Source organism: Melanerpes formicivorus, unplaced genomic scaffold (assembly GCF_026170545.1).
Source record: "Melanerpes formicivorus ecotype bairdi unplaced genomic scaffold, bMelFor1.0.p_v2 SCAF_5, whole genome shotgun sequence".
In the NCBI taxonomy this organism is placed as follows: domain Eukaryota; kingdom Metazoa; phylum Chordata; class Aves; order Piciformes; family Picidae; genus Melanerpes; species Melanerpes formicivorus.
Genome location: NW_027142357.1, coordinates 22050271 through 22076031, shown reverse-complemented (window position 1 = coordinate 22076031; position 25761 = coordinate 22050271). Strand labels below are relative to the sequence as shown.

At 37.3% G+C, this 25761-nt stretch overlaps 1 protein-coding gene across 2 annotated transcripts in view; it reads right to left on the bottom strand.

The window, feature by feature from the left end:
- Positions 1-4077: 4077 nt before the first annotated feature.
- Positions 4078-25761, bottom strand: part of TTC21B (tetratricopeptide repeat domain 21B) — a 36401-nt gene continuing 14717 nt past the window's right edge. Inside the window, exons 17-29 of one of the 2 annotated variants that reach the window (XM_068138709.1) lie at positions 24297-24407; positions 22989-23127; positions 20533-20639; positions 18628-18816; positions 16474-16584; positions 15264-15345; positions 14495-14645; positions 13827-13988; positions 13265-13460; positions 11072-11296; positions 8700-8820; positions 7259-7326; positions 4078-6296 (exon numbers count right to left, since the gene is read on the bottom strand). In XM_068138709.1, coding sequence (XP_067994810.1) covers positions 6219-6296; positions 7259-7326; positions 8700-8820; positions 11072-11296; positions 13265-13460; positions 13827-13988; positions 14495-14645; positions 15264-15345; positions 16474-16584; positions 18628-18816; positions 20533-20639; positions 22989-23127; positions 24297-24407 — 1740 coding nt within the window. In that variant the 3' untranslated portion in view covers positions 4078-6218. Of the gene's footprint in view, positions 6297-7258; positions 7327-8699; positions 8821-11071; positions 11297-12148; positions 12249-13264; positions 13461-13826; positions 13989-14494; positions 14646-15263; positions 15346-16473; positions 16585-18627; positions 18817-20532; positions 20640-22988; positions 23128-24296; positions 24408-25761 lie in introns of those variants that run through there. The other variant, XR_010987386.1, reaches the window with a different exon arrangement.

Genomic DNA, 25761 nt, shown 5'->3' with positions numbered 1-25761 from the left:
TTTTCAAATAAAAGCAGCACTAGCCCAGTTTCAGCCCAGTGCTCCAAAGTGGATCTGAGCTTGCTGAACTGCAGGTAGCTGAATTTGTTCACCAAATATATGGAAACTTGACAGAAGCTATACTGATTCAATAGCAGTGACAAACTTCTTAACACCAGCATTTTATGACTGATCTTACCCAGGAACACTTAATGAAGCTTTAGACCAGAATCAATCACAGTTAAGGTGCTGGAATTTTTAGCATGTTCTTCCCATATGCATTTGAAAAGTTGAGGTCTGAAACATGCTAAGTACTACATGACCTAAGTCAAGCATAGCTAACATTCCGCTTTCTGTAGAGCAAAACTCAAGTTTTTAGACTGAATGTGTTAAAAGCTGCTGTTTTCCAGAATAAAGCCTGTGTTAACAGGCATACTGACTCCTAGTTATCTGGGGAGGTGCCACTTGACTAGAGATTGGCAAATGTGATGCCCATCCACAAGCCAGAAATGATCCAGAGAGCTATGGACCCATCAGTCTGATCTTGGTGCTGGGGAAAGTCAGGGAGCAGACTGCACCAGGGGAAGTTTAGGCTGGAGGTGAGGAGGAAGTTCTTCACAGAGAGAGTTGTTAGCCATTGGAATGGGCTGCCCAGAGAGGTAGTGGAGTCACCATCCCCTGGAGGGGATTGGACCGGGCACTTGGTGCCATGGTTTAGTAGTCATGAGGTCTTGGGTGACAGGTTGAACTTGATGATCTTTGAGGTCTTTTCCAACCTTATTGATTCTATGATTCTATGATTTTGAGTGATGTTGCACAGCATGTGCAGGGCAACCAGGTGATCTGGCCCAGTCAGCATGGGTTCATGAAGAGCAGGTCCTGCTTGACAAACCTGATCTCTTTCTACAAGGTGACCTGCTTAGCAGATGAGGGAAAAGCTGTGGATGTTTTTTACCTGGACTTTAGCAAAGCATTTGACATTGTGTCCCACAGCATCCTCCTGGAGAAACTGGCTGCTCATAGCCTGGATGGGTATATTTGTTGTGAGAAAAACTGGCTGGGTGGCCAGATCTGAAGAGTGACAATGAACAGGGTTAAATCCAGTTGATAGCTGAACACAAGTGGAGTTTCCCAGAGCTGTTTTGAGGTCAGTTCTCTTTAATAAATTTATCAATGATCTGGATAAGGGTATTGAGTGCAGCATCAGACAGTTTCCAGATGACATGAAATGTAGAGGAAGTGTTGATCTGCTTGAGAGTAGGAAGCCACTACAGAGGGTCCAGGACAGGCTGGATTGATGGGCCAAGGCCAAATGTATGACATTCAACAAGGCCAAGTACTGAGTCTGTGAACTTGGGTTATAACAACCCCATGCAACACTCCAGAATTGGAGAAGCACGTCTGGAAAGCTGCTCAGTAGAGAAAGACCTCTGTGTGTTGATCAGTGCCCAGATATATATGAGCCAGCAGTGTGCCCAGGTGGCCAAGAAGACCCACAGCATCCTGGTTTGGTTCAGGAATAATACAACCAACAGGATCAGGGAAGTGATTGTGTCCCTGTACTCAGTATTGGTAAGGTCACTCTATAAGTACTGTATTCAGTTTTGAGCCTCTTGCTACAATAAGGACATTGAGGTGTTGGGGCATGTCCCGAGAAGGGCAACAAAGCTAGTGATGGGTCCAGAGAACAGGTCTCATGAAGAGAGGCTGAGGAAACTGGAATTGTTTAGTCTGGAAAAGAGGAGGCTCTCTATAATAACCTGAAAGGTCACTTCTCATTATCAATACAGGCTGGGGGATGAGGTGACAGAAAGCAGCCCTGTGGAAAAGACCTTGGAGCTCTGGTGGATGAGATGGACATGAGTCAACAAGCATCCACTTGCAGCCCAGAAGGCATATCACATTGTAGGCTGCATCAAAAGAAGCATGGCCAGCAGATCAAGAGAGGCGATTCTGCTACTTCACTCTGCTCTGATTATACTTCATCTGGTGTACTGCATCCAGCTCTGGTGCCCTCAACACAAAGACATGGACCTGATGGAGCAGGTCTAGAGGATGGCCATGAAAATGACCAGGGGGCTGGAACACCTCTCCTACAAGGACAGGCAGAGGATGCTGGGGTGGTTCAGCCTGGAGAGAAGGCTCCAGGGAGACCTAATAGCAGCCTTCCAGTACATGAAGGGAGCCTACAAGAAGGCTGGAAAGGGACTGTTCACAAATGCGTGTAGTGAGAGGATGAGGGGCAGTGGTTTTAAATCACAGAGTAGATTTAGGCTGGACATTAAGAGGAAGTTCTTTATCATGAGGGTAGTGGACACAGGAACAGGTTGCCCAGGGAGGTGGTTGAGGCTGCATCCTTTGAGATAGTCAAGGTCAGGTTTGACAGGACTCTGGGCAACATGATCTCATTTCCCTGCTCACTGCAGCGGGCATTGCACTAGATGAACTTTGGAGATCCCTACTAACCCTAACCATTCCATGATTCTCTAATGATCCTCTCAAGCAAGAAGTGATGAGAGGAAATGGCCATGAGTTACATCAGGAGAGGTTTAGATTGGAGATTAGAAGAAACTTCCTGACTGAAAAGGTTATCAAACACCAGAACAGGCTCCCCAAGAAGATGGTTGAATCACCATCGCTGGAGGTGTTTAAAGATGCATAGATGTGGTATTGAGGACATAGTTTAGCACCTGACTTTGTAGGGTTAGGTTGGACTCTCTAGTCTTAAATGTCTTTTCCAAACAAAGCAATTCTATTATTCCAAGATTTAGACTACTCATATAAACCAATCACCTAGTTTCTCTTTCAGCAAGCACTATGTTGCGTAATTACCAAACCAAGTTTTAACAGAGATAAAAGCATGATTTTTGCAGTTACAGTCCAATTCTAAACATTTGGTTTTTAAACACTGATTTGCTTTAAAATGTTTCTGATTTCATTGTCAGATGAAGCAAAAGGTAAAACCATAGAGTGAATGAAGCCAGAAATCCAAATCACAGCTGACAGCTAACGAAATAGTGACCTTACTTAAAAAGTGGCAGTCACAAACTGATGAAGAGGTACTTGTTAGTGAAAATTTTCCTTTATTTCTTTTCCTGTTTTTTTTTTTCCCCTGTTCAGGATTGTATGGAGAACACACTGAGTTCTTTATGATCAACTTCTCAAGAGCCAGAATCCACCCCCACTGAGATTTTCCTGAAATGTCTCCTGGATGACTTTCAAAGATAAATTATCTAAAGACATTTCAACAAATTCTCTAATACTGCAAGCATTATTTGAAGTATTATGTTTATAAAGATACTTACTCATCAATTGAGTGAGTTTCTGAACCAGAGTTGCCTGTTTGTGACCCTTTCTAAAAATTGCTGGAGCCACATTTGAAAGAGAACTTGTGATAGCCAAAATTAGTTCAAAAATGGGGAAAAACTGCAGATTACTTTTACTCTATTGTTCTACAAGAATGCTACTAATTTCATTATTACAGCTAATTATAGTCATTATTTTATCTAACGGTACCTTCTAATGATCATCTTTCTAGTATCAGTACAAATCTGAAAGGAGTAGTAGGGAATTAAACCCAGAATATTTAATACACTGTTACAAAAAATGTTTACACATCCTCTTGAAGATATTCTAGGCATTCTGTACCTGCAGGAGAAAGGGAAGAAAGAGAGGCATGAGAGGAAGAGACACCTATGGCTTATATGTTGCTATAGCTACAAGATGCTTAGATTTCCAGTTTCAGTGAATGAATCAATAGGAACCACAGCTTCGCTCTCCTCTTTTATTCAAAGGCAAACTGGAAGATGGGTTGCTAAGCAACACCACAGTAAAGACTTCAGCTCTTTGAAATTAGCATTACTGACTCCCATCCATCCCAGGAGGCTCTTCCATACAAAACCATTTATTAAGAAAGGCACACACATGCACACACAAAAACACAACAAACAAAACCACGAAGCACGCAACACGCACTGTAAAAGCAGAAGGAAAGCACAAGATTAACACTTTCAATTAGTTGTAGTAAGGAGAAATGAAACAAGCCATTCCTTCTGCAGAGAAAATAAAAAATAAATAAATAAATAGAAATTGCATATATAAACTACAACAGAAATAGAAACAGCATTTATTTCTTTTGGGAAGACTATATTAGAGCAAGGTTTTTTTCTAAAAGACTACTTACAACCACCTTTTTAGGAAAAACCATAAATTCAAAGACGAGGCTCATCTGCACTCCTCTTTTATAGATTTCATCTACAAAAAGCCATTAGTGACTAGACATGCTCAAGATGACTAATGGGAATTCAGAAACCTTCTACCTGCATGGTTTACGAATAAAGCTCTTCACCAAAAATTAGCCACTAAAATCTCAAAATCTCAGTTCAATTTCTATCAACTAATTTCTGTATCTTACTGTCATGACCTAACCTTTTAGTCATTTATGAAAAGGTAATGTCCATCTTCTGCTCATGATAAAACCAGATTAGTTTTGCTTTTTTTTTTGAAAGTATTGATATAAACCCACCTATTTTTATTCCAAGCTTGTTATTGCGGAAGCAAAACTACATTGATCCTGTATGAATAGGGCAGTCTACAGGGATGCTGCTTTTCTAGAAATTGCCTTGCTAAGGCCTATGTACTTATTCTTTTAACAGAGGGAAAAACCAGCAATTTAAGAATTCATTGTCTACTGACCCCCACAGCCCAGCTCCCTTACACTTCATCCCAGTCTCAGCATTTCCAGATCCTTCCATGTTCCTCATTTCAAACCCCAATAGTTTTAAATCAGTCTCCTACATCTTCTTTCTCAGAGCTCTATTACAGTGCTCATCTTGCAGGTAAAAAACAAGGTCTGGTACAGTTATCTACACAGTGATTGCCAGTGCTGAGATAGGATAAAGCTATGGCATAAGTTTCAAGGTTCCCTAGGGAAGGACAGGATGTTTATTTGGGTCTTTTCTCAATTCTAATATTCACACAAATCTTGTCAAAGAGCATGAAAACCACCAGTTGAAAGCATCACTGCATAAGTGATGCATGTTATTCTGTTTAGGAAACAAAGCAAGATACAGCACCCAATTATTGGTAAATGAGATTAGATATGATTGTACACAGGCTCCATTTTTGTAGCCTTAACATTTAGTTATTGTAAAACAGAAATCCAAAACCCAAATGACTTTACACGATGTCAACATGAAAAGCTAAAATTACATAAGGAGGAAACTGAAATTAGTTAAGAAACGTAAATCACTAGTATTAAGGATTGTTTTTCACACTCAAAATATTACTTTTCTAGTCAAATACTGCTTGAAAATTAAATGTAACAATGTTTTTTTCCAAAATTCTGCATTAGTGAAAAACCTGATGCATCTCCTTCCTCTCACTGATGACATGCTATTGGTGCTTTGAAAGATCCACAGGCATATTCTGTACGTGAGATAAGACTCTAACCCCCTTGGAATCAAAATTATTTCTTCAGAAAGGTGTTTTGTATGGATAACCAAATGCTACTCGTGCACAAAGGCCTGTACTGTCTACACATACAATGCTGAAAGACTGAACACTCCAAACTGAAAATGTCAAACATTTCTCTTCATGGAAATCTGACAGATGGATAATAAGACAGAATAAGTAGAAAATAAATTCTGTGTAACACTTGGTGCTAATTTTAAATATTAGATCTTCATTAAAAATATAAGTTTCATTGAGAACAATGTATATAGTTGTTCTTTTCAAGATTAAAAAAGTGTGCTTAAAATATATATAAAAATAAAAAGCACGCTTTAGAAATACATCTGTAGCAATAAAGCCTACACTGTAACTATGGATAAATATTTCACAAGAACCAAAATATATAACCCTAACAATGCACCTGCACAAGGTAATACAGGATGTTGTTCTGAGTAATGTTTCAAATGGACAACACAAAACACTGAGTTACATGCTTTGAAATAATTTTGTAATGCTGGTAACATGTTTTTGTGATGTTGGATGACACCTTACATGGCACACAGAATGAGAATAATTTCTTTCAGGGCTGCAGAACATAACACAGATCTCTAGTATAACTAAGTTAATTATATTCGCAATACACTTGTGCTGATATGGTCTTTGTCACTGTAGTATTTCATTCACAGCTTCTGAAGCAAAATTCATCAAACAAGTTGATGAACCATACAAAGCAAATGAACAAAAACATGCCCCCTGCCCTTCCCCCTCTCAAATAAAACAATTAAAAATCATGTTCTTAGTGATGCACGGGCCTTGTCAAGTATTTCCTTTCTGATCTTTGGATAATTTGGATGTACTTCAAGGACCTGTCAAAAGACAAAACAACCCAAAACGTGTCTAAAAGGAAAGAATACTGAAAGAATACTTCCTTATCACAATCTAAAACTAAAATAATGACAAGTTTATTTTAAGAATGCATAATATTTAACTGTAGGTACAGACAATGGAGGTCAAGGACAGCTTTACCAAAGACAGTTAGCTTCTCTTTCACCCTGCCTTGTCACCTTGATGTGAAAGGCACAGGAGTCAAGGGCTAAAGCCTCTCTGTGGTTTGAAATGTAAGCATTCAGAAGACTGAGCTCTGGAGATATTTCCAAGGTTTTAAGTATTCTTTCTCTGCAATGATATACTGCTTTCACATATTTCACTCCCACAGGCTCTTTCTTACTATGCTCTGCTTACTATACTTGATCATCTGGCTCTTAATTCCCTTCACTCCTTTATCCTTTCATTCAATTTGTCCTTTCCAGTTACTTTTATTTCCCCAAAAAGAGTAAATATATTTATTGCATTATTAATGCTAATAACTATTAATTAATAATGTTCACTCTGCTTCCGCAATAGCAGCCCTTACTCTTATTTGGTGTCTGCTCTGTTCCTGTTTGGATCATACAATAAAGTACTGTAAGTTACCTTCTAACAGTGTCTTCTGATATTAATATTTGATTAACCTGTTCAGCTATACTTCTGTATTGATTTACCAAGCTGCAATCATAGAGCCAACAGAATGTAGTGCCAGCTAAATATGCTTTTACGTATAATAGTCAGCCCCTTCATCTCTTAATTTACCTGCTGGCCAGGGAGCTCAGGAGGAGGAGATTACATAAAGGATATTTAATTTAATCCAATTTACCAAATAAACCAGCCTTCTAACGTTAAACTGTCTATTTTAGAAATTTAAACACACACCCCCCCCCCAAAAAAGGAGCATTATGTAGAACAATGTTGCTATTGTAGACAGAGTATTAAGTACATATGCAGATTCTACCTTATGACAAACATCGATTGCATCAACGTATCTCTTTCCTTTCAGGTAATTGAAAGCCAGCTTGTATCCTGTAAGTAAAAGGGGGAATAAAAGGTGACAATTTCAGTTTCTGTACCAAGAAACTAAGATATCACATTCAAATTCATTTTGGTCACCACATGTTTCTGAAGTTAGTACATTTGTTTTCTAGTATTCTCTCATCTAAAACTGTTGAGGTCAAAATTTCTTACTGAAAGTCATTTCAAGTAGTAAATAAAAGCCCTTTACACACTGATAGCTATGTTTGAATCACAAGGATACATTATTCTGGAGAGGATGTGTTACTACAGAGAACACATAAGGGTTGTCCTCTTTCAGTTACTGTGGTACCCCACAGAGCTTCTCACTGTGACCTGCAATACACTATCCCTTTGTAAAGGCAATTCCATTATTACAGGACAGAAGGGGGGGTGGGGAAATCAGGATAGAAATAAGAAAGTAGGCATTAAAATGCAGTTCGGTTCCACTCTCAGCAGACCACTGATAAAAACCCCCTCATATGGCTAAGTTCCATAACAACATGTCAGGCTGATACTTGCAACATAAAAGGTACAGCTTAAGTGTATCAGCCTGGGCAGAGATCAGGACTGAGAAGAAAATAAACAGGTTATAAGCATGCAATTTCCAATATTTGGGAAAAAAAAAAAATCTAGGGCGCAAACCCCACCACATATTAAAGACCACAAGTTGTATGTAATTTTGAGGGGCCATAAGCATAGCCCAAAACTTGGAATGGTATTTGTAAAAATCACCATCCCTGGTAGCTGGAGACTGACTCTAGGTGTTGAGTATGAAAGTGCATTTTATCCTATGTATCTGCTTCATAAAAGATTTCCCACATTAAAATAGCCATAAATGGTGACTGTTTAGTGTAGACTTCAATTAACTATCCAAATTGCAACTCAGTAGTATCCCAAGTTTGCGCTTAACCATCTTACTAAAACCAGATCTATTTAAAAGACATTTATTTTTGAAACATTTACTCATATGTAAAAAAACTTATCCATATAAATAGATAATTTGTCTGATTATCACACTGAAATAAAACAATGATCTGCCACCATCAGATATATATTGGCTATTATAAAAAGTTCTCTAATAGACAGGACACATTGCATTACTGTAAACTCATTCTTAAAAATTAATGCTGTACTTACAGAGAAAGTGGTTCACAAAGAGCAAACTAAAACTGTTTTGGACCAAACTTTGTACTAAAACAGCAGAAACTTCTGAAGTGCCATAAAGCTGCTACTTCTTGCCACTGGGTCTTTCAAAGTGACTGTTAAGAACACCTTTAAACATCTGAGGTTTTTACATGATAATCTATCTCTATGCAAAATCAAAAGCAGTCTTTCCAGTACAGGGTAGTGCCTGAAATCATGTGTAGGCTACATATACATGCCTATCGCTGGATTTGTTTGGTTTCCATATTTCCAGGCCATCTCATAATTTATTGCTGCATCCTTATATGCTTGTTCCTTTTCCATTATGTACCCCATGTATTCATAAGCCTTGCAGCATGACTGCAAAACATAAACATTAATTAAAAATTTTATTTAGGTAAGCTTATATATAACAATACTAACATCTTAATTACTTAAATGTTTCAAATCTGTATAACTGGAAAACAGGAAAACAATAAAATACTTGTATTAGCTTTGAGGAAAAGATAGTATTGATTTAAAATATCTGTAATAGAAATCAGTTATATGGAATTCTGCATAGTGACTTCCTATGTTACACTGAGCAAATAACAGAGTTCATAGAGGACGACATTGCATCTACTCTTTCAAAAATGTTGAGAGCACACAGAAAGCCTGCAAATAACTCTCTGAGTTAATAATAATCCTACAGGAGTCCCATTTCAAGTCCACCTGAAAAGCATTGTATCTTCTAAAAATATGCTTATTTCACTATTTCTTAAAAAGTTTTTTTTCATATCCTTATTTTTGGACACTGTCTTATAATTTTCTACTTAAAATTAAGTACAGACACAAATATCCTCAAGAGAGCATCAACTATTAAATATTTCATTTTGTACAACTGCAAGTGGCAAACTACAAGTATCTCAAAAACAGCTTCCAAAAACTATTAAGCACTAGAGGAAATACTAGCCTTGATTTTGTTACATGTACAAGTAAATCAGTTAAACTCCATAATAAAAAATACAGTAAGAAGTCTTACATTTATCATATAGGGCAGGAAACTCTTAGCTACCACATGCACTTACTGCAAAAAGCTTATATTATGCCATCAATAGGTCAAGTATTTTTGAGATAAAAATTCAGGTGTTGTGAAAACGTGCACCTTTTATACATAAGCAAAGAAATGCTGTTTAATATAAATTACACTTTGTCTTTAACTTCACTATTTCCAAGAAGGGCTTCCAAAATACACACACCCTCCTCATTTATGATAAATGAAACAAGAAGTTCAAAATGAAGATGGGTAATCAATAGGAAACTTCAATTTCACTATCCAAACCTTATTTTTTATTTTTTTTTTTAAATCAGAAGCAATCCATATTAGAACATATAGAACATAGGCTTTTATTAAGTTTTCATTCAAAATATTTACCTAAATTGTATATATATATCTATAAATTGTATACATCTATATCCGCATATATGTATATATCATGTATCTATATCCACAGAATTGAATTCAAATCTGTATCCCCATAATTCAATTCTGACTGCTAAAAAAATCCTAAAAAGGAATGCATCACAGTAATTTGTTTACTTGAATCTTCTAAATTGAAGATACTAAATATTATCTTGAGAATTAACAAGATTTGTTGAGATCTAAAGTATTCAACACCTCTTTGTTTAGTACAACTCTTGCTTAGCTGTTTTGCACGTAAGTTGAAAAAAAGTCAGTATCTTTACTCTGCTGCTTTGCTAAGCAACCAGAGTTGCAGACTTTTAATGTGCCATCCTCCTTCCTATCAAGCAGGCTATGGTTTTATTGCTGCTTGGGAACTTCTGCAACAAACTGTCATTTGTGGTGCATACCTGCTGAACAGGCCATCTATTTCAAGATATGTTTTATTTGGGGAGGTGACTCATGTTTATCCCTCAGTGATACCGATTTTGCAACTTCCTTTGGCCATCTGAACAAGCATGTAACTGACTTTAAGGTAGATTTTATTTCTTAACTAAATTCAAACTAATTTTCTGTAAGCACGAAACTGAGTACATCCTATTTTAAGGGGCGTCTCTGTGGCAAATCAGAGTATTGGACAGTTTGCCTGCTCAGAAATCCTGAAGTAAAAACATTTGGGTTTGTCTTCACAGCACATTAAAACCAGCATTAAAAAGAATAAATAAATCTTCTGTGGAGTAGAAGACTTATGAACATAAATGTTTAAAAATGTACTTTCAGGTATGAAGATAAAATCACCTAATAAATGGAGCAAGTCTCCAAAATTTGGCTACACCTTTCTTTACCAGGTTTGCAAGACTCAATAAAATGCATCTTTGCCATTCAATAAACACCTTAAGCTTCTAGTGTTACCACAGCTGAAACTTGCATAAGGTATTATAGAAAGTAACTAAAAATGACTAAGCAGTATTCACAGGTTTGATTACTACCCTCCAGTGTAAAGTTACTGGTCTCCTGGCTTGTTTTGGTCTACTTCTTCCTTAATAAATCAAATACCATGTAACTGGAAAAAGAAATAAATTTCAAAATCACGTTTCAGGTGAAAACTAAACATTTAGATGAATTAAAATAGAAGGTTACTAAGGTTACTTTTAATGGGCATTCACTTACTCTGTTATGACGAAGGCACCATTTCAATAATTCACCAGCCATATCATATTTTGCAGATTGAATATAGATATCTGCAAGCAGAAGCCAACTCTTTTCAAATTCCTCTGCATCAATTGGATTCCAGCTCATTTTTGAAATCCGTTTTAACTGATTTCTGGCTCGTGGAGTCTGTTTCAAGATCATATAGGCTGTGGCCATTCCCAAAAGTGCTGGTATATGATCTTTCTGAAGTAAAAAAAGCATAGTGACTGCTAGGTGCTTTTTTAGTTTGCTTTTAATTTTTTTGTTTCTATAGAAGACATTCACAGGTATCTAAACCCTAAGTAGTACATCTTAGGATCATACAAATAGCCTTTCTAAAAAACATGTTTTCCACCTAGTGCTAAGTTTATTTCTGTAAGACTAATCACAGTAATTAAGAGGCTGAACATAAGTTTGGTCTCAAAATAATCCTGTTCAGGCTCAGCAAACACTGAAAGCAACCACATGTATTTCATCTCAACTGGAAATGTTCCGATACCACCAAGATCTATCCTTCTGATACATAAATAAATATTTCAGATAGAAACTGACAGGAATCCTGCCTTTATTAGCATGGGCTCAGTCTATTACTGCATGGCTCTGTGGCTGGTGTTATCACAACAAGGACTAGGCTTCCAGGCCTCAAATGAGATTCATCTTCTTCAGTGTGTCTTTTGCAATCTTGCCCTTATAATCACTAGATAATAGGTGACAATGGGGCTCACATCCCAAAACTGCTTCCTAAATGCAGACAGTAGTTTTGTCAGCTGCTGATTTAGAAGCTTCTCCCTCCCTCTCTGTGTTCCTGGCTCACTACTGGTATTCCAGCTCTACACCTCTTCATAGGGTTGTACTGTAAATAGGCTTGCCACAGAGGGTTAAAAAAAACACAAAACAATTAAAAACCCCCCAACCTCACCAAAATCCCCTCTTTCACATAATGATCAGCTCACACCCTCTCTCCCTCAGGAGTTACACCTAGCATAGATCAATAACCTCTGAAGTCTGAAGAGATTAAAACTGTGTATTTTATGCAACCCTGGAAAGAAGACTAACCTAGACTGGAACATTCTTCCTGCTGGAACTGTGTCACCATGTGAGCATCTCTCCTGCATTACAAGGCTGAGAGACCTGGGGCTGTTTAGCCTGGAGAAGACTGAGAGGGCATCCTGTCAATGCTTAAGAATATCTGAAGAGCAGATGTCAAGAAGATAGGGACAGACTCTTTTCTGTGGTGCCCAGTGACAGAACAAGAGGCAAAAGGCACAAACTGGAATGCAAGAAGGATCATCTGAACATAAGGAAAACTTCTTTACTTTGAGGCTAACAGAGCACAGGAACAGCCTGGCAAGAGAGGTTGTGGAGTCTCCTTCCCTGGAGATATTCAAAACCCACCTGGACACAATCCTGGGCAACCTGCTCTAGAGGACCTGTCAGCAGGGGACTCGAACAGATCTCAGGAGGCCTCTTACAGCCCCTACCCTTCTGTGATTCTCAGAACTGCCTTATACACAAGATAAGTATCTGTATACTCAGCTCAGCCAAGGAGCAGTTTGGCACACAGTTAAAGGGTAGCAGCAACTCAAATATTTATCGACATTCTGATGGACTAAATGTGTCTACATGTGCTTAAATAAAATCTATAGGAAGGTGCTGGTATCAAGAACATCTGTTGTTAATCCCAAAGCTAATGGCTACAAGTAGCTGTAAAATAATGAAGCTTTCCATCATAAGGATGATTTTTAAGCAGATGCATAATCTTGCCCTGGAATTTAAATTCTGTCAAATTGCCATGAAGTAAACGAAGGCAGCTTATACTTCATTATTTTTGCCTACAAAATGAAGGTACTGTACAGACTTAGATCATCAGATGCATTGCTGGCAAGCCTGAGAATTAAAAAGCAAAACCCACTACTCAAACCAAACAGCCTGGTCACATTTCAGTAACTGTCAGTATTATAATTTAGTTTTTGCAACGTAATTGAAGTCTTCTAAAGATGCTATTTCAGCTGTTAAATTATTTTTAACTTTATAAAAAATATTAATGGAAAAAAATTCCTTAGAACAAATAGCACTAAGACACATCACTACTTCTGAATGTAAACTGTGAGAATAGTTAAAACCAAAAATGTAGTAAGTGTGATGACTGAGGAAATGAGAAAGGTTACTCACCTCAGCCACTACTATTTCAGTGAATGTGTTCAGTGCTCGTTCAACACTTGATTTTTGTTTGGTTGCCATGAGACAATAATTTTCCATGATTCGCAATTGAATGTGACCCTGAACGGTCTGAGGCTTGAGCTCCTTCAGAAGATTTTCTGCTGTTCTTACAGCCAATTCCACAGACTCCTGCTTCTCTGTTGGATTACTGTTAACAGAAAGAATTTGTAAAAGCTTTTCTTTAATACACACCAAATTAATTACAACTTAGTAGCAATTCCATGCTAAAGGCATGCCATTTTGTACAAGATGACTCTGTTATACAGGCATTCTGCCCTGATTCTCTTCTCAAACAACTGCAGTTCCAACCTAATAAGCTATTTTTAACATTCCAAGTGATCAGCATTCCAGACAAAACCTTCTCTACTTTTAGCTTAAGACTGACTGACTACAGTCTAGAATGGTCTCTCACAATATAGTAAGTGGAATATTCAAAGCATTAGATGAGCTTAAAGATGTAGCAATTTAAATTAAGGCACGTTCTTACGGGGCAATATTTATTTCATTCACTCACCCTATGTCAGCATCCAGATTTTCAAAGACTTCACCACCCATAGTTTCATTATCTGGGTTCAAACAAATTTCAATCATGTTGTAGACTGCATTCTGTCCCCAGTCATTGTCCTTTCGAGCTTTATTAAAATGCCACAGTGCATCGTTTGGTTCACCTGTATACCTAGGCAGATAAAATATTTAAATCTGAGACAGTAAAATTTACTGCCTCAAATCTCACGCAAAACCCAGGAAAGACAATCCAGTACTGAAGACCAGATGACACACCTGCATGCACTGATAATGCAAGGTTTGAACAGCATGTATACTATTGCAAGGAATTTGTTGTTGCAGGCTAAAAGCAGTCTGATAAACTCTAACACTTGACAATAAGAAATATTAGATTACTTAATCAGCAAGATTATCCCTTTTAACTATCAGAAACACAAAAGATGTATGTGAGACAAAATAATTTAAAGAGAAGCTTACTGGAAAGTATTTCAGAAGAGAAAAGGAGCCCTTAAAATCCTAGCAACTTAAGTAATTAAGGAAGTAGTGCTACATTATTAAGCAAGTTATCATTATCACACTATACGTAACATCTTTGGATGACAACAGATGACAAGAAAGTTAATTAAAATATGTACTATGTAATCAAATATCATTTATCTTAATTATAATTGCAAGTACCAAAGATACAGTCCTTTGCAGTAGTGAAATCCTGGTTCAATCTTTGTTCTGGGAGAATGTTTTTCAGCCATTAAAAGAAATCTTGGGACTTCTTCTAGTTTCCCAGCTCTTCTTAACAGATCAATTAATCGCGAGAGGGTTGCATAGTTATCTGAATAATCCAAATGATTAGGACATTGTAATTATAATCATTTGTTGTATGAACAGCTTAAGAAACAAACAGCCTGCCTTAGTTTTTTCACATACAAAAATAATACACTGTGTAATACATAAGACATATTGCATAGTAACCACAGATAGAAGAATGAAAGTATCACATGATAGCAGAAATACTTATTTAAAAACCTTTATAAAGGTTATCTGCTTCTATGTACTTCTATTAAAAAAGGTAAATATACTTCATAAGCACTCAATAAGTTTGCTGTCCTCTTATGACTTTTTCCACAAAGTCCATTAGAAAACTCTATGTTCATTATAGTACTGTTATAGTAGTACTTTAGTAGATTTTAGCAGCTTTCTCTGCAGTCAAAACTTTCAAATTGACATAAAAGAAACTCATTCCTGTCTGAGACCAGTTTCCTTTATTAATCTTGAGGAGAAAAAGAAGGGGGAAAAAAAGAAAAGCAATGGTCATTAGTTTTAGTATCCACTACATTAAAAATAGCACATTTATTTATAATCATACAGGGTATTTTTTAGGTATTTATTCCTCTGTCTCATCAGAAATATGTACCAGAAGGAATGAAAAATATCGCTGCTAAATATTCACCTGGCTTGCGTTCCAGAAGCTGCTGGAAATGAAAGACAGCTTGTTCATAATCTTGTTTCCTGAACATGAGATCAGCCATCATCTACAATATTGAGCAATTAAGAGAAAACAAAACAAGTATTATAAATTGTGTTTTACGATGAACTCTAGTTCTGGAAAGTGGGGAACTAAAACTATAGCATTGAAGTGCTGCAAGAATTGCATAAGAAGCAAAGGAAGCTAGAGTTTTTTATTACTCCCTGGAAAATAAACACTCTCTTTATATACAGACACACAATATAAAAAAGAGCAGGTACAGGCTCATATCCAATTTTTCACTTAATGTAGAAATTGAAAGAGAATGAAGAACTTCGATGAACCTTTCAAATATGTCTGGATTTACTTGTGTAGTTTTACTCCTAATTATATTTCCCATAAGGGTAGATTAAGCACGTAGAAAAGCAAAGCTAGTTTAAAGTTGAGGAAAGATGATAGTCCACTTCAGTGGTGCAAGTAAAGTAAAATGATTTAATTTCAGTTTATCTCCACTGAGAAGTAGCTAATAAAGAGTATATTTAATAACATATATTAAAAGTGCTATTACCCCTGTTCTTGTACCATACTACGACAAATTCCAGATGTTAGACCACTGCGGGGAAATAAATTATTCCAGTCTTAAAATCATTTTGATCCTCATGTGTTTAATGTGTTAAAGCAAAAGTTGCTCTACAGAGCTGTCTTTTAAGTCAATGAGTATGCAAATCATGTATGGAGAATCTGCAGCTATGATTAAAAATGGTTAAGTAGGAATATGATTAACTATGATTATATAAGGATGTAAAATCACCTTAAGTACACAGTTCTTCTGTAAGTATTTTTTTAGATACTTGCTTTAATATTACCAGGCTTTGAAAATTCCTTCTTCCCCAAGCATTAGCCAACTGTTAGTAGAACATGCATTAAGATATACTTCAGTCAGTCTTACAACTAGTACTGTTTCCCTATGGTTCTTTGCACTGAGATAGAACAAATGCTATGATTGCTAGAAACTTCATATTGAATCATTATCCAGCATAAAGAGAAAAACATTTTCTTGCAATTGATTTCTTTTTTTTTTAATCAGAAGCTGTAAGCTTTCTCTAAAGTTGTATTTCATAGATCCATTACACTGCAGACATAAAGTGAAAAAAAAAAAATCAATCTGATAAAGGATAAACATAATAGCACGTACCATTGTTGCTGCTTCATTGTCTTGGTCATTCTTTAGTAGTAAGGCACACTGATGTTGACAGGCATCAGTATCATCTTGTGCAAGATATAAACGTGCAAGTTCCAACATTGCCTGTAGATGAAAATATGTAACTGTGTAATTTAAAGATCAATAAAACTGATTAATTTATATAAGTATTAATCTGAGATTTTCAAAACTTCTGGGAAAACTTACTCCTTTGTTGCTTCCTGTGAGCTCTTGGTCAAGTAATTTAATTATTTTCTATTCCCTCAGCTTTAAAATAAACAAAATCGTTTCTTTTTTCAAAGGGATATTCTGAAGTTACATTGAAAACAGAACTGCTGCGACAGTACTGTTCTCAAGACTGCAGACTTCTACATTAATTTCTAGTGACTGGAAGATGTCACTAAATTTTCAACTCCTACCCAAAAGGCAATGCTACTGTGAAATGACACACTTGATGCCATCTGTGATGCACTTCAAGTCTGCATCTGAAAACTGCACTGCCTCTTAAATGGTCAGAGAAATGACGTGAGGTATTTACGTACCTAGATCTAACTATGCAAAGCAAAACAACCCAAACCCCTTATGACATGGACTGCAATCTCTTCATGTCCAACGGAATTATTTGTTTAGTTCAACACTTTACATTTGGTTTGGTTACTTTGGGTAGGATATAGGAGATGTTGTTCTGATGAAACAAGAGAATTTCCAGTATTTCCATATATAATTTTAAATTAAAAACTCTGAAGACATCGACAAACAGCTCAAATTTATATTTCATAATCTAAAAGACTTTATTTCCAACCTTTACTAGCAATGTTTTTAAGAGAAGAACCAAGTTCAGGCCTTTTTCTATAGAAATAGAGTGAAATGACTCATTTATATTAGTTGTGGGTAACCAGAAGTATTTTCTTTCACTACTGTAAGCAGGGAACAAGGTCTTAAACAGAAATTAAGTCTTAGATTATCTAAGATGTCATAGTATTCTATTTGTTATTGAAGTAGGATTCAAATAAAAATCTCTGGTAAGTGCATCTAACAGATATTCAGTACAAATATCAGTGCACAGCAGATTTTGTAACAATAGAAATCTCTTAGGAATATGATTTTAGCAGGAATTGAAAAAACTGGAATGCTGGTATTTCAGTAGTGATGTGAAAGAAAAATGAAATTAAGGGTTTGATACTGAATAACTGGAATGGCATACTACAAAAGCATATGGCATACCACAGCTGTACCTGTACTATGACAGGCAGTCTCCTCGCTCTTAATGGTAGAATGGGGTAAGTCACCTTCTTTTAAAGATTAAGGATGTTTTTATTCATCTCCCAATTTATTTTATTTCTCCTTCATCGTTCTTACAAGATGCCTTGAGGAAACTCTGTCTCAAAGATGCTGAAGCTGCAGCTTTAGGAAGTATCTAGACTCTTGAAACCACAATACATGACTTCAAGCATTAAAACCAGGTGACATACTGGTAACTTAGCAGCTGGTGAATCTGACAGCTGGATAGTAAGAAGTAGCAAAATAAGAATACACCCCTAAATATACAATACACATGCTAGAAAACTGTGGAAATTTGACAAAAATTGTACCTATTTATTTTTAATCTAAAACCCCCACTAAAGCTGACACTTAATTTTGATGCTAATTACAAATGTCTTTCACTTCTCATATCTGTAAAACTCAGTGCTGTGAAAAGAGAAAAGGAAGGCAGGGATAAAAATAAGCTCAAAGTTACAAGTATTCATCAATAGGCACTTGTGGGAAAGAGAGAGCGCAGTGAAATCACTGGGAATTCATTCCAGAGGACAAGCAACACGCAAGATTGAAACAATCTCCACTCTCACCATGCTATACCTTAATGTCATCAACTATCACATGAAGACAGGCTCACTGTATGATCTAATGCACCACTCAGAGTGTACACAGATCACCACTTCAATCAGGAGAGAAAGAAATTAGTAGTACATTCAACAATTTTATCATGATAAGCTATGAGGAGTAGAAAGTTCAGGACTCTATGAATATCATAAAGCAGAATTAATTGCAAAAACACTTCTACACTGTGGATAACTGGAAAAAATAAGCATTGCTAGATATCAAAACTGAATAGAAAAACAATGCAAAATAGTCAGAGGGAGAACTGACCTTGTTATTTGTTTCACAGTGAACAAGAGCTTCTTTGTAAAATTTAATTGCTTTTTCATAGTTTCGCTGGGCTGTTGAATGTTTTGCAATCTCAGCACAAATCTCAGCTGCTAACTGTTTCTGTGCAGGAACTGCATCCAGCTGTTCTATCTGAACACGTTTAAGCACTCTGGCTTGTAATTCTCGAGCCTGGTGCGAGTAAAAGAGAGAACAGCCTAAAATTTTCACAGGAATGAATTCTGTTTTATCTACTTTTATACAATGCAATTAATTTTTTAAAGGTTCTACAAGCACAACATGTATTTTATAGATTAAAACACCCAAATAATACAAACACAGGTAAAAATATCTCTGCTACAGAAACCATCAATGAAAATGAGCAAAACAAACCCCTATCTCTCCCTCAACAACCTGTCTCAAACTGCCTTGCCTCTTCAGAATTCACATTAAAAATATGCTGACAAGCAATGTAATCTTTAATACTTTCAACAAAATGGAATTCCAACACATTTTCTCTAAAATACTGCATAACTACATGCTAATCCAACAAAGTATAACACATTCTTTAAGAACATAATTTGGAGATAATCATACATCCAGTATGGATCAGGACATTAAAGCAAAAACACATGGAGGAATCCAGTTTGCTCCTTGTATGCCTGAAGAAAATGGTGGTATGAACAAGATTACTTAGTACTCCATCTAAGGAATATTAGGTCAAATGCATTTATTTGAATAAATATGATACATTTCTATTGGTCTAAATTTCCTTCATATTTCCTTGCCTTGCATTACTTGTAACTAAACTCTTCCCCAATTCAAATGGTTACGTTACAGTTTATAACAATTAGCAGAGTGGTAACCACAAAACATGCTGGTGCAGGACATAATTGAATAAAGCCTCATTATTGAAGAAAAAAGCAGTGCTTTTTGCACACAAGTTCTAGTTTTGCTTAGAATAATTTTTTCATCACCTCCATGATTTCCTGTCAAGACTTTCCTTAATGTCCATAATCGTGTTAAGAACATCCTTAGCCTACATAAAAAAAATTCAATAGAAATGTTATGCTACAAGCCTTTTTCCTTGTTTTGTTTTTCCCTTAAAATTAAGCTTTTGGTAAGGTGCATAAACAAAACCTCAAGGGCCGGAATCTAGAAAGTGTATGTCCTTAACTCCTTTATTAAGCACAGAAAGCTCAAGACAAAAAAAAGAGTTCAATTTTCTGGCATCCTTCATTGAGGAAGTGATTAGGAAAAGTCTAGCAGAAGCATGGAGGTAGAGCTCTTTGTCAAAATAAGCCAGGTAAGGAAACTACTATGCCCAATTCTGATTATGCCTGATCAGTTTTCTTTGATTTCAACTAATTCTAAACAAATGGTTGCACCATAGATTCCTTCTTTCCGCTCAAGTAGTTTTGTAACTATCCTAATAGCGAAATCAAATCTCAGAGAAGTTGTTTTGCTCCTTTCAAAGTTCACACGTTGAAGAAAAGGAAGCACAAATACTATTCTGCTTATTCGCACCATCCCACCATTTTGCCTAGCAGAGGAGGATTAAAACACAAAGTAAAACTAGGTAACCTTTGGAAGTCCCTTCCAACCCAAAACATTCTATGATTCTGAAAACCAAGGGAAGAAGCCTGTTTAAGAAGAGGCGTTAAGAGGAGCAACCATTACTCCTGCTGAAATAATCAAAAATTCAAGTAATACTGCTCACAAAAAGATCAGACTTTCTAACCACTTCTGTTCTTTACATTTTGCACCATTGGTGCCTTATACCTACCATGTACACATTTTGCTCATTCTAACCATGACACTTCTGTGAATCTGGGATCAAAGGGAAACCAGTGAAAACGGTGAGGATACTGCAGGTTTTCCTAGGGTTTTTTTTGCTTTCCCCTTTACCTGTTGTAATGAAACAATAGCTTCATCAGTCTTCTCCATTTTGCTGTAGATTTTTGCCAGAAGCACTTGATAACGTCCATCTTCCATTAGAGAAGACAATTCGTTAACTGTAAAAATTACAAGAATCTTGCTTTTTGAATGTAAGCAGCAATCCTGGCAAAGTACAAAAAAAAGAAGCAGCTCTCCATAGACTTCAGGCAAGAGCTTAAGTGAAAAGTTCACAGACTGTTCTTAAGTATTTAGGAATGTAATTTGATTTGGGGTGCTGTTAGTGGTCAGAGTGAACGTTACAATCTACAAACAGAGTGAGGTTTAAGGCAAAAAACATTGAAAGATACAAAAGGAATGAAAAAAATAATAGAAATTGACTGTCTAGTTTATTTGCATTGTCAGAAATATGGGAGAAAAGCTTTTGACATGACAGGAAATAAAGCTACTCCTTCCTGACCAACCTGATCTCCTTCTATGATCAGGTGAGCCACCTGGTGGATGTAGGGAAGGCTGTGGATGTAGTCTACCTGGACTTCAGCAAGGCCTTTAACACCATTCCCTATAGCAAACTCCTGGCCAAGCTGTCAGCCCATGGCTTGGACAGGAGCACTCTGCGCTGGGTTAGGAACTGGCTGGAGGGCCGAGCCCAGAGAGTGGTGGTGAATGGTGCCACATCCAGCTGGCAGCCAGTCACTAGTGGTGTCCCCCAGGGATCAGTGTTGGGCCCAATCCTATTCAGTATCTTTATTGATGATCTGTATGAGGGGATTGAGTCCACCACTAGTAAGTTTGCAGATGACACCAAGCTGGAAGCAGGTGTTGATCTGTTAGAGGGTAGAATGACTCTCAAGAGGGACCTGGACAGGCTGGACATTTGGGCAGAATCCAACATGATGGCATTCAACAAGTCCAAGTGCCAGGTGCTACATTTTGGGCACAATAACCCCATGCAGCACTACAGACTGGGGTTGGAGTGGTTATAGAGCAGCCAGGCAGAAAGGGACCTGGGGGTACTGGTTGATAGCTGGCTGAACATGAGCCAGCAGCATGCCCAGGTGGCCAAAAAGGCCAGTGGCATCCTGGCCTGCATCAGAAATAGTGTGGCCAGCAGGAGCAGGGAAGTCATTCTGCCCCTGTACTCAGTACTGGTTAGGCCACACCTTGAGTACTGTGTCCAGTTCTGGGCCCCTCAGTTTAAGAAGGATATTGAGACACTTGAACGTGTCCAGAGAAGAGCAACGAGGCTGGTGAGAGGTGTCGAGCACAAGCCCTCTGAGGAGAGGCTGAGAGAGCTGGGGTTGTTTAGCCTGGAGAAGAGGAGCCTCAGGGGAGACCTTACTGCTCTCTACAACTACCTGAAGGGAGGTTGTAGACAGATGGGGGTTGGTCTCTTCTCCCAGGCAACCAACACCAGAAGAAGAACAAGAGGACACAGTCTCAAGCTGCACCAGGGAAAGTTTAGGCTCAAGGTAAGGAGAAAGTTCTTCATAGAAAGAGTGATTTGCCATTGGAATGGGCTGCTCAGGGAGGTGGTGGAGTCACCATCCCTGGAGGTGTTCAAAAAAGAATTGGACGTGGCACTTGAAGCCACGGTTTAGTTTAGTCATGAGATGTTGGGTGATAGGTTGAACTTGATCTCCGAGGTCTTTTCCAACCTTGTTGATTCTATGATTCTATGATTCCTGACACGTCCCAACAGATTCCACAAGTGCATGACTACACCCAGAAAGCACAAGATGGATTGATGAAATTTCTAGTCACATCTCAGAGCACTTTTCTCTTGCTAGAGTCTGGAACAGACATGAATACAAAACTCCCCTGCATATTGTGAAAGACAAGTAAGATAGTGACATAAGAAAAACAACTGATAGTAATAGCTGCTTCTGTATTCAGATAGCTACAAGACAACAAATACAATTAAACTACTGCAAAAGTATTTCCTTAATTAAGGGTATAGTTCAATAGCTCACACTAGACACCTTAAAAGTCAATTGACTTTTAACAAAAATAATTTTTAAAATTTCCACAATTTCAGTTCTGCAACTGCAGATTCCTAACAGGTAAAAGAGGCTCTTAAGAGACAGCTTCAACCAGTTTAATTTCTGCTCTGAAGGATACTGGGTAGCAATTACCACCTAAATAACCCTTCCCTAATAGCAGGAATGACTCATCTATACTTTATCCATTCGGAAAAACATTTATTAGCACAGAAAAGGAAGAACCTTACATGTGTGGAGTTCTGCTACTGTATTTACTGACTTTATCATAGATCTTCCAAGTTTAAAAGTCCTGGCATTTAAGTTTATATAAGAGTGCATTTCCCATTTATCACTGAACAGCTTCCTGCATTTCACAGTTTGTTTTTTTTTTAAATATGTGGGACTTGTTTATTCTTCAGAATCACAAAGAAAACACAATCAATAGCAGAAATTGTGTATTTTGCTGTAAGTTAGTAACATTCCTACCAGGTTCATGATCCAAAGCTTGCTGAAGTACTTTTCCTGCCTTTTCATACTGCTTCAGTTTCATTAAAAGTTCAGCTAAATCATAGCAAAGGAAATTCTGTTGACCACTTTTCAATGCAGCCTCATAGTAACTGATTGCCTAAAGGACAAAACAAAGATCAGAGTACTACCAAATCTTAAAAGACAACAACCTTTCTACTAATGTATTAAACATGTAGCTTAGAGCATTCTCTATTTTTCTACTTCCTTCACTTCTCTTGGAATCAACTAATTTCTAATTAAAAAAGATGTTATTTAATTGCAAGTTCAGGCTTCCAAAAATATAATGACAAATTAAATAGAATAAGTAGAGCCCCCATTTTGATAAATGTACATTTATGTGGCTTAACCACATAATCACATTCTATCTTTGACAGGATCACTGCCAGTTAATAAAATAGTGTAATTTCAGTCATTTTTGGAGTTATAAAGTTACATTTTGCTCTACACAAAGCCCACCTGCAAAACATAAAGATAAAAGAAGTAATGAAAAGTTTAAAAACACCAACTAAGCACAATCATAAAAACTGACAATAATATCAACTGAAAGTAAAATATTTACCCAAGCAAAAAAGAATCAGTGTTGTAAGTACAGAGGAAGATTTCGCTATGCATTTATTGAGAAGGTGCTACTGAAACAAGTACCTTCTGTACCCATTTACTGCTTGTTATTTTGATACAAGTGACTAGAATAAAAGAGCAGATACTGAAAGTTAGGAAGTTGGCACTGATTTAAACTTGTCTATCAATCCACATCAAAGTCACTTGTATGGAATGTCCATGCCAGCTTGGGAATATGTTGGCTTCCTCCCCCCCCAAAAAAAAAAAGAGAAACTCTCAGCTACTTCACAGCATATATGCAGAATACTGTAAGCACAAACCATTTTTTTGGCAACACGGAGACTATTTAAGAACACTGTATTAAAAGACTGTGAGATATAAACAAAACATAAAAGACCCAAGTTCAAGACTCCTGTATGTAAGCACTAAGGCTCTAATCACACCACTTCCCCAGCGTTACAGTCCTGTTTGCTTCCTTCCACGGGTGCCCCAAAACACTTCTCTTCTCTTCTCTGTCCTGCGCAATGGCCACAGAGTTGACTGACCAGCTATTTTCAGGGGGATCTACAAACTTACTTTCACAAAAAGTCTGTTTAGTACTTTAATGAACGCATTTTCTACCCAACCTGAAAACAAAATCACGCAAAGCCCGCATTGACAATAATGGACACAACACTTACTTAACCTAGTACGGTACTTATAGAATACCTTTGAATAGTTGTGCGTTCTGATTAGGGCTTTTCCAATTTTACTTGCTAAAGCTGGATCTTTCGGATTTTTCTTCAAAGCCTGCTCATAGGCTTCTATAGCTTCATCAGGCTTCAACAACAAAAGATAAAAGTAAAGGATTAAGGTAGAAAGTATGCGAAGAAAACAAATTGGGTAACAGGTTTGGTACACCGGATGAGTGACTGCCAAGTAGTATTGGTTCATAAGTTACAATGGTCACTATGAAATTGCAGGAAGTGTAAAGCAAACATAAGTTTATATTTTCATGCTAAAACATAACGTGGAGAGAACTCGGCAAACAAATGAGTTTGAATTAATCTGATTCTTTTTCCACTTTCAGTAGTCACCCAACTTACGCAAACATTACTGTGTTGGATGATCACAGATTTCTTACCTCTAGTTATATTACAGCACATATAAACACATTCCCTTTTGCTTTATAATTCTTCATTAAGGAGAAAGCGACACAAATGTTGATAAGTAAACTATAAATCACCTACAGATCCCCAAACCAGTAATATAAACTACTAGTTTGTGTCCTAACCCAAGGTACTCTAAATATGAATTTAAATGTGTATCTTTAAAATTCCTATGTTTACTTTACTACAGTCTTCTACAAATACTGAGCAATGTTTCCAGTTTATCAAGAAAGCAAAGGATGTAAAAAAGCTATAGGAATTCAATAATTTAATTTTTTACAATAAAACTGGCAATATGAGAATTGAGTTACTTACAATTATTCTAAGCTTCAAAACTCTTCTGAACATCTCTAGCTCTTTATGAACTTAATTTAGCTCTAACTTCAGATTTTTGTTAGTCTGCTGGGTCAGTGTTCATTTAAAAGTCTCTCCTTGACTTTCACTGGGTGTCATGGTAGGGCCAAATGGCCCCAGCACAAACCCAGACAGACACTAAGGTGTCTAGACATGGTCCCTCTCTCCCCCCCTGCTTCCTGCAGAAAGTCAGGGTAATACGGGAAAAGGAACAAAGGGGACAGAACCATGCAGGTCTGGTAAACAACCCTGAATCTATGGTAAGGGCATGTGTTCTGGCCACAGCCTGGCAAAACCCCTTCCCATTGGGTAATTATGTGCTGGTTTCAGTGTCCTATTGGCCCAAACGATCTCAGGCAAGATTTATATACAGGCCAGTTTCTAGTTCCCTGTGCCTTGCTCATGCCATGCTCAAGCCTTGTGTACTTGAATCTGCTTGGACCTTGTCTGACTTGAAATTGCCTTGAGTTGCATAGCCTTGAGTTGACCGGTCCAGCGCCTGGGATAAACCCACAAGCATACTCACCACAAGCCATGAGAGAAGCCACAGGCTTAGGAGCTGGAGCCAAGCCTGCTTCCCCTTGCCTCAGTTTACCCAGGACAAAGCAACCGCCCATCGCAGAAAAGCATCGTTAACAGCCTGCTGTCTGCTGAAGCCAGACCAGCCATCA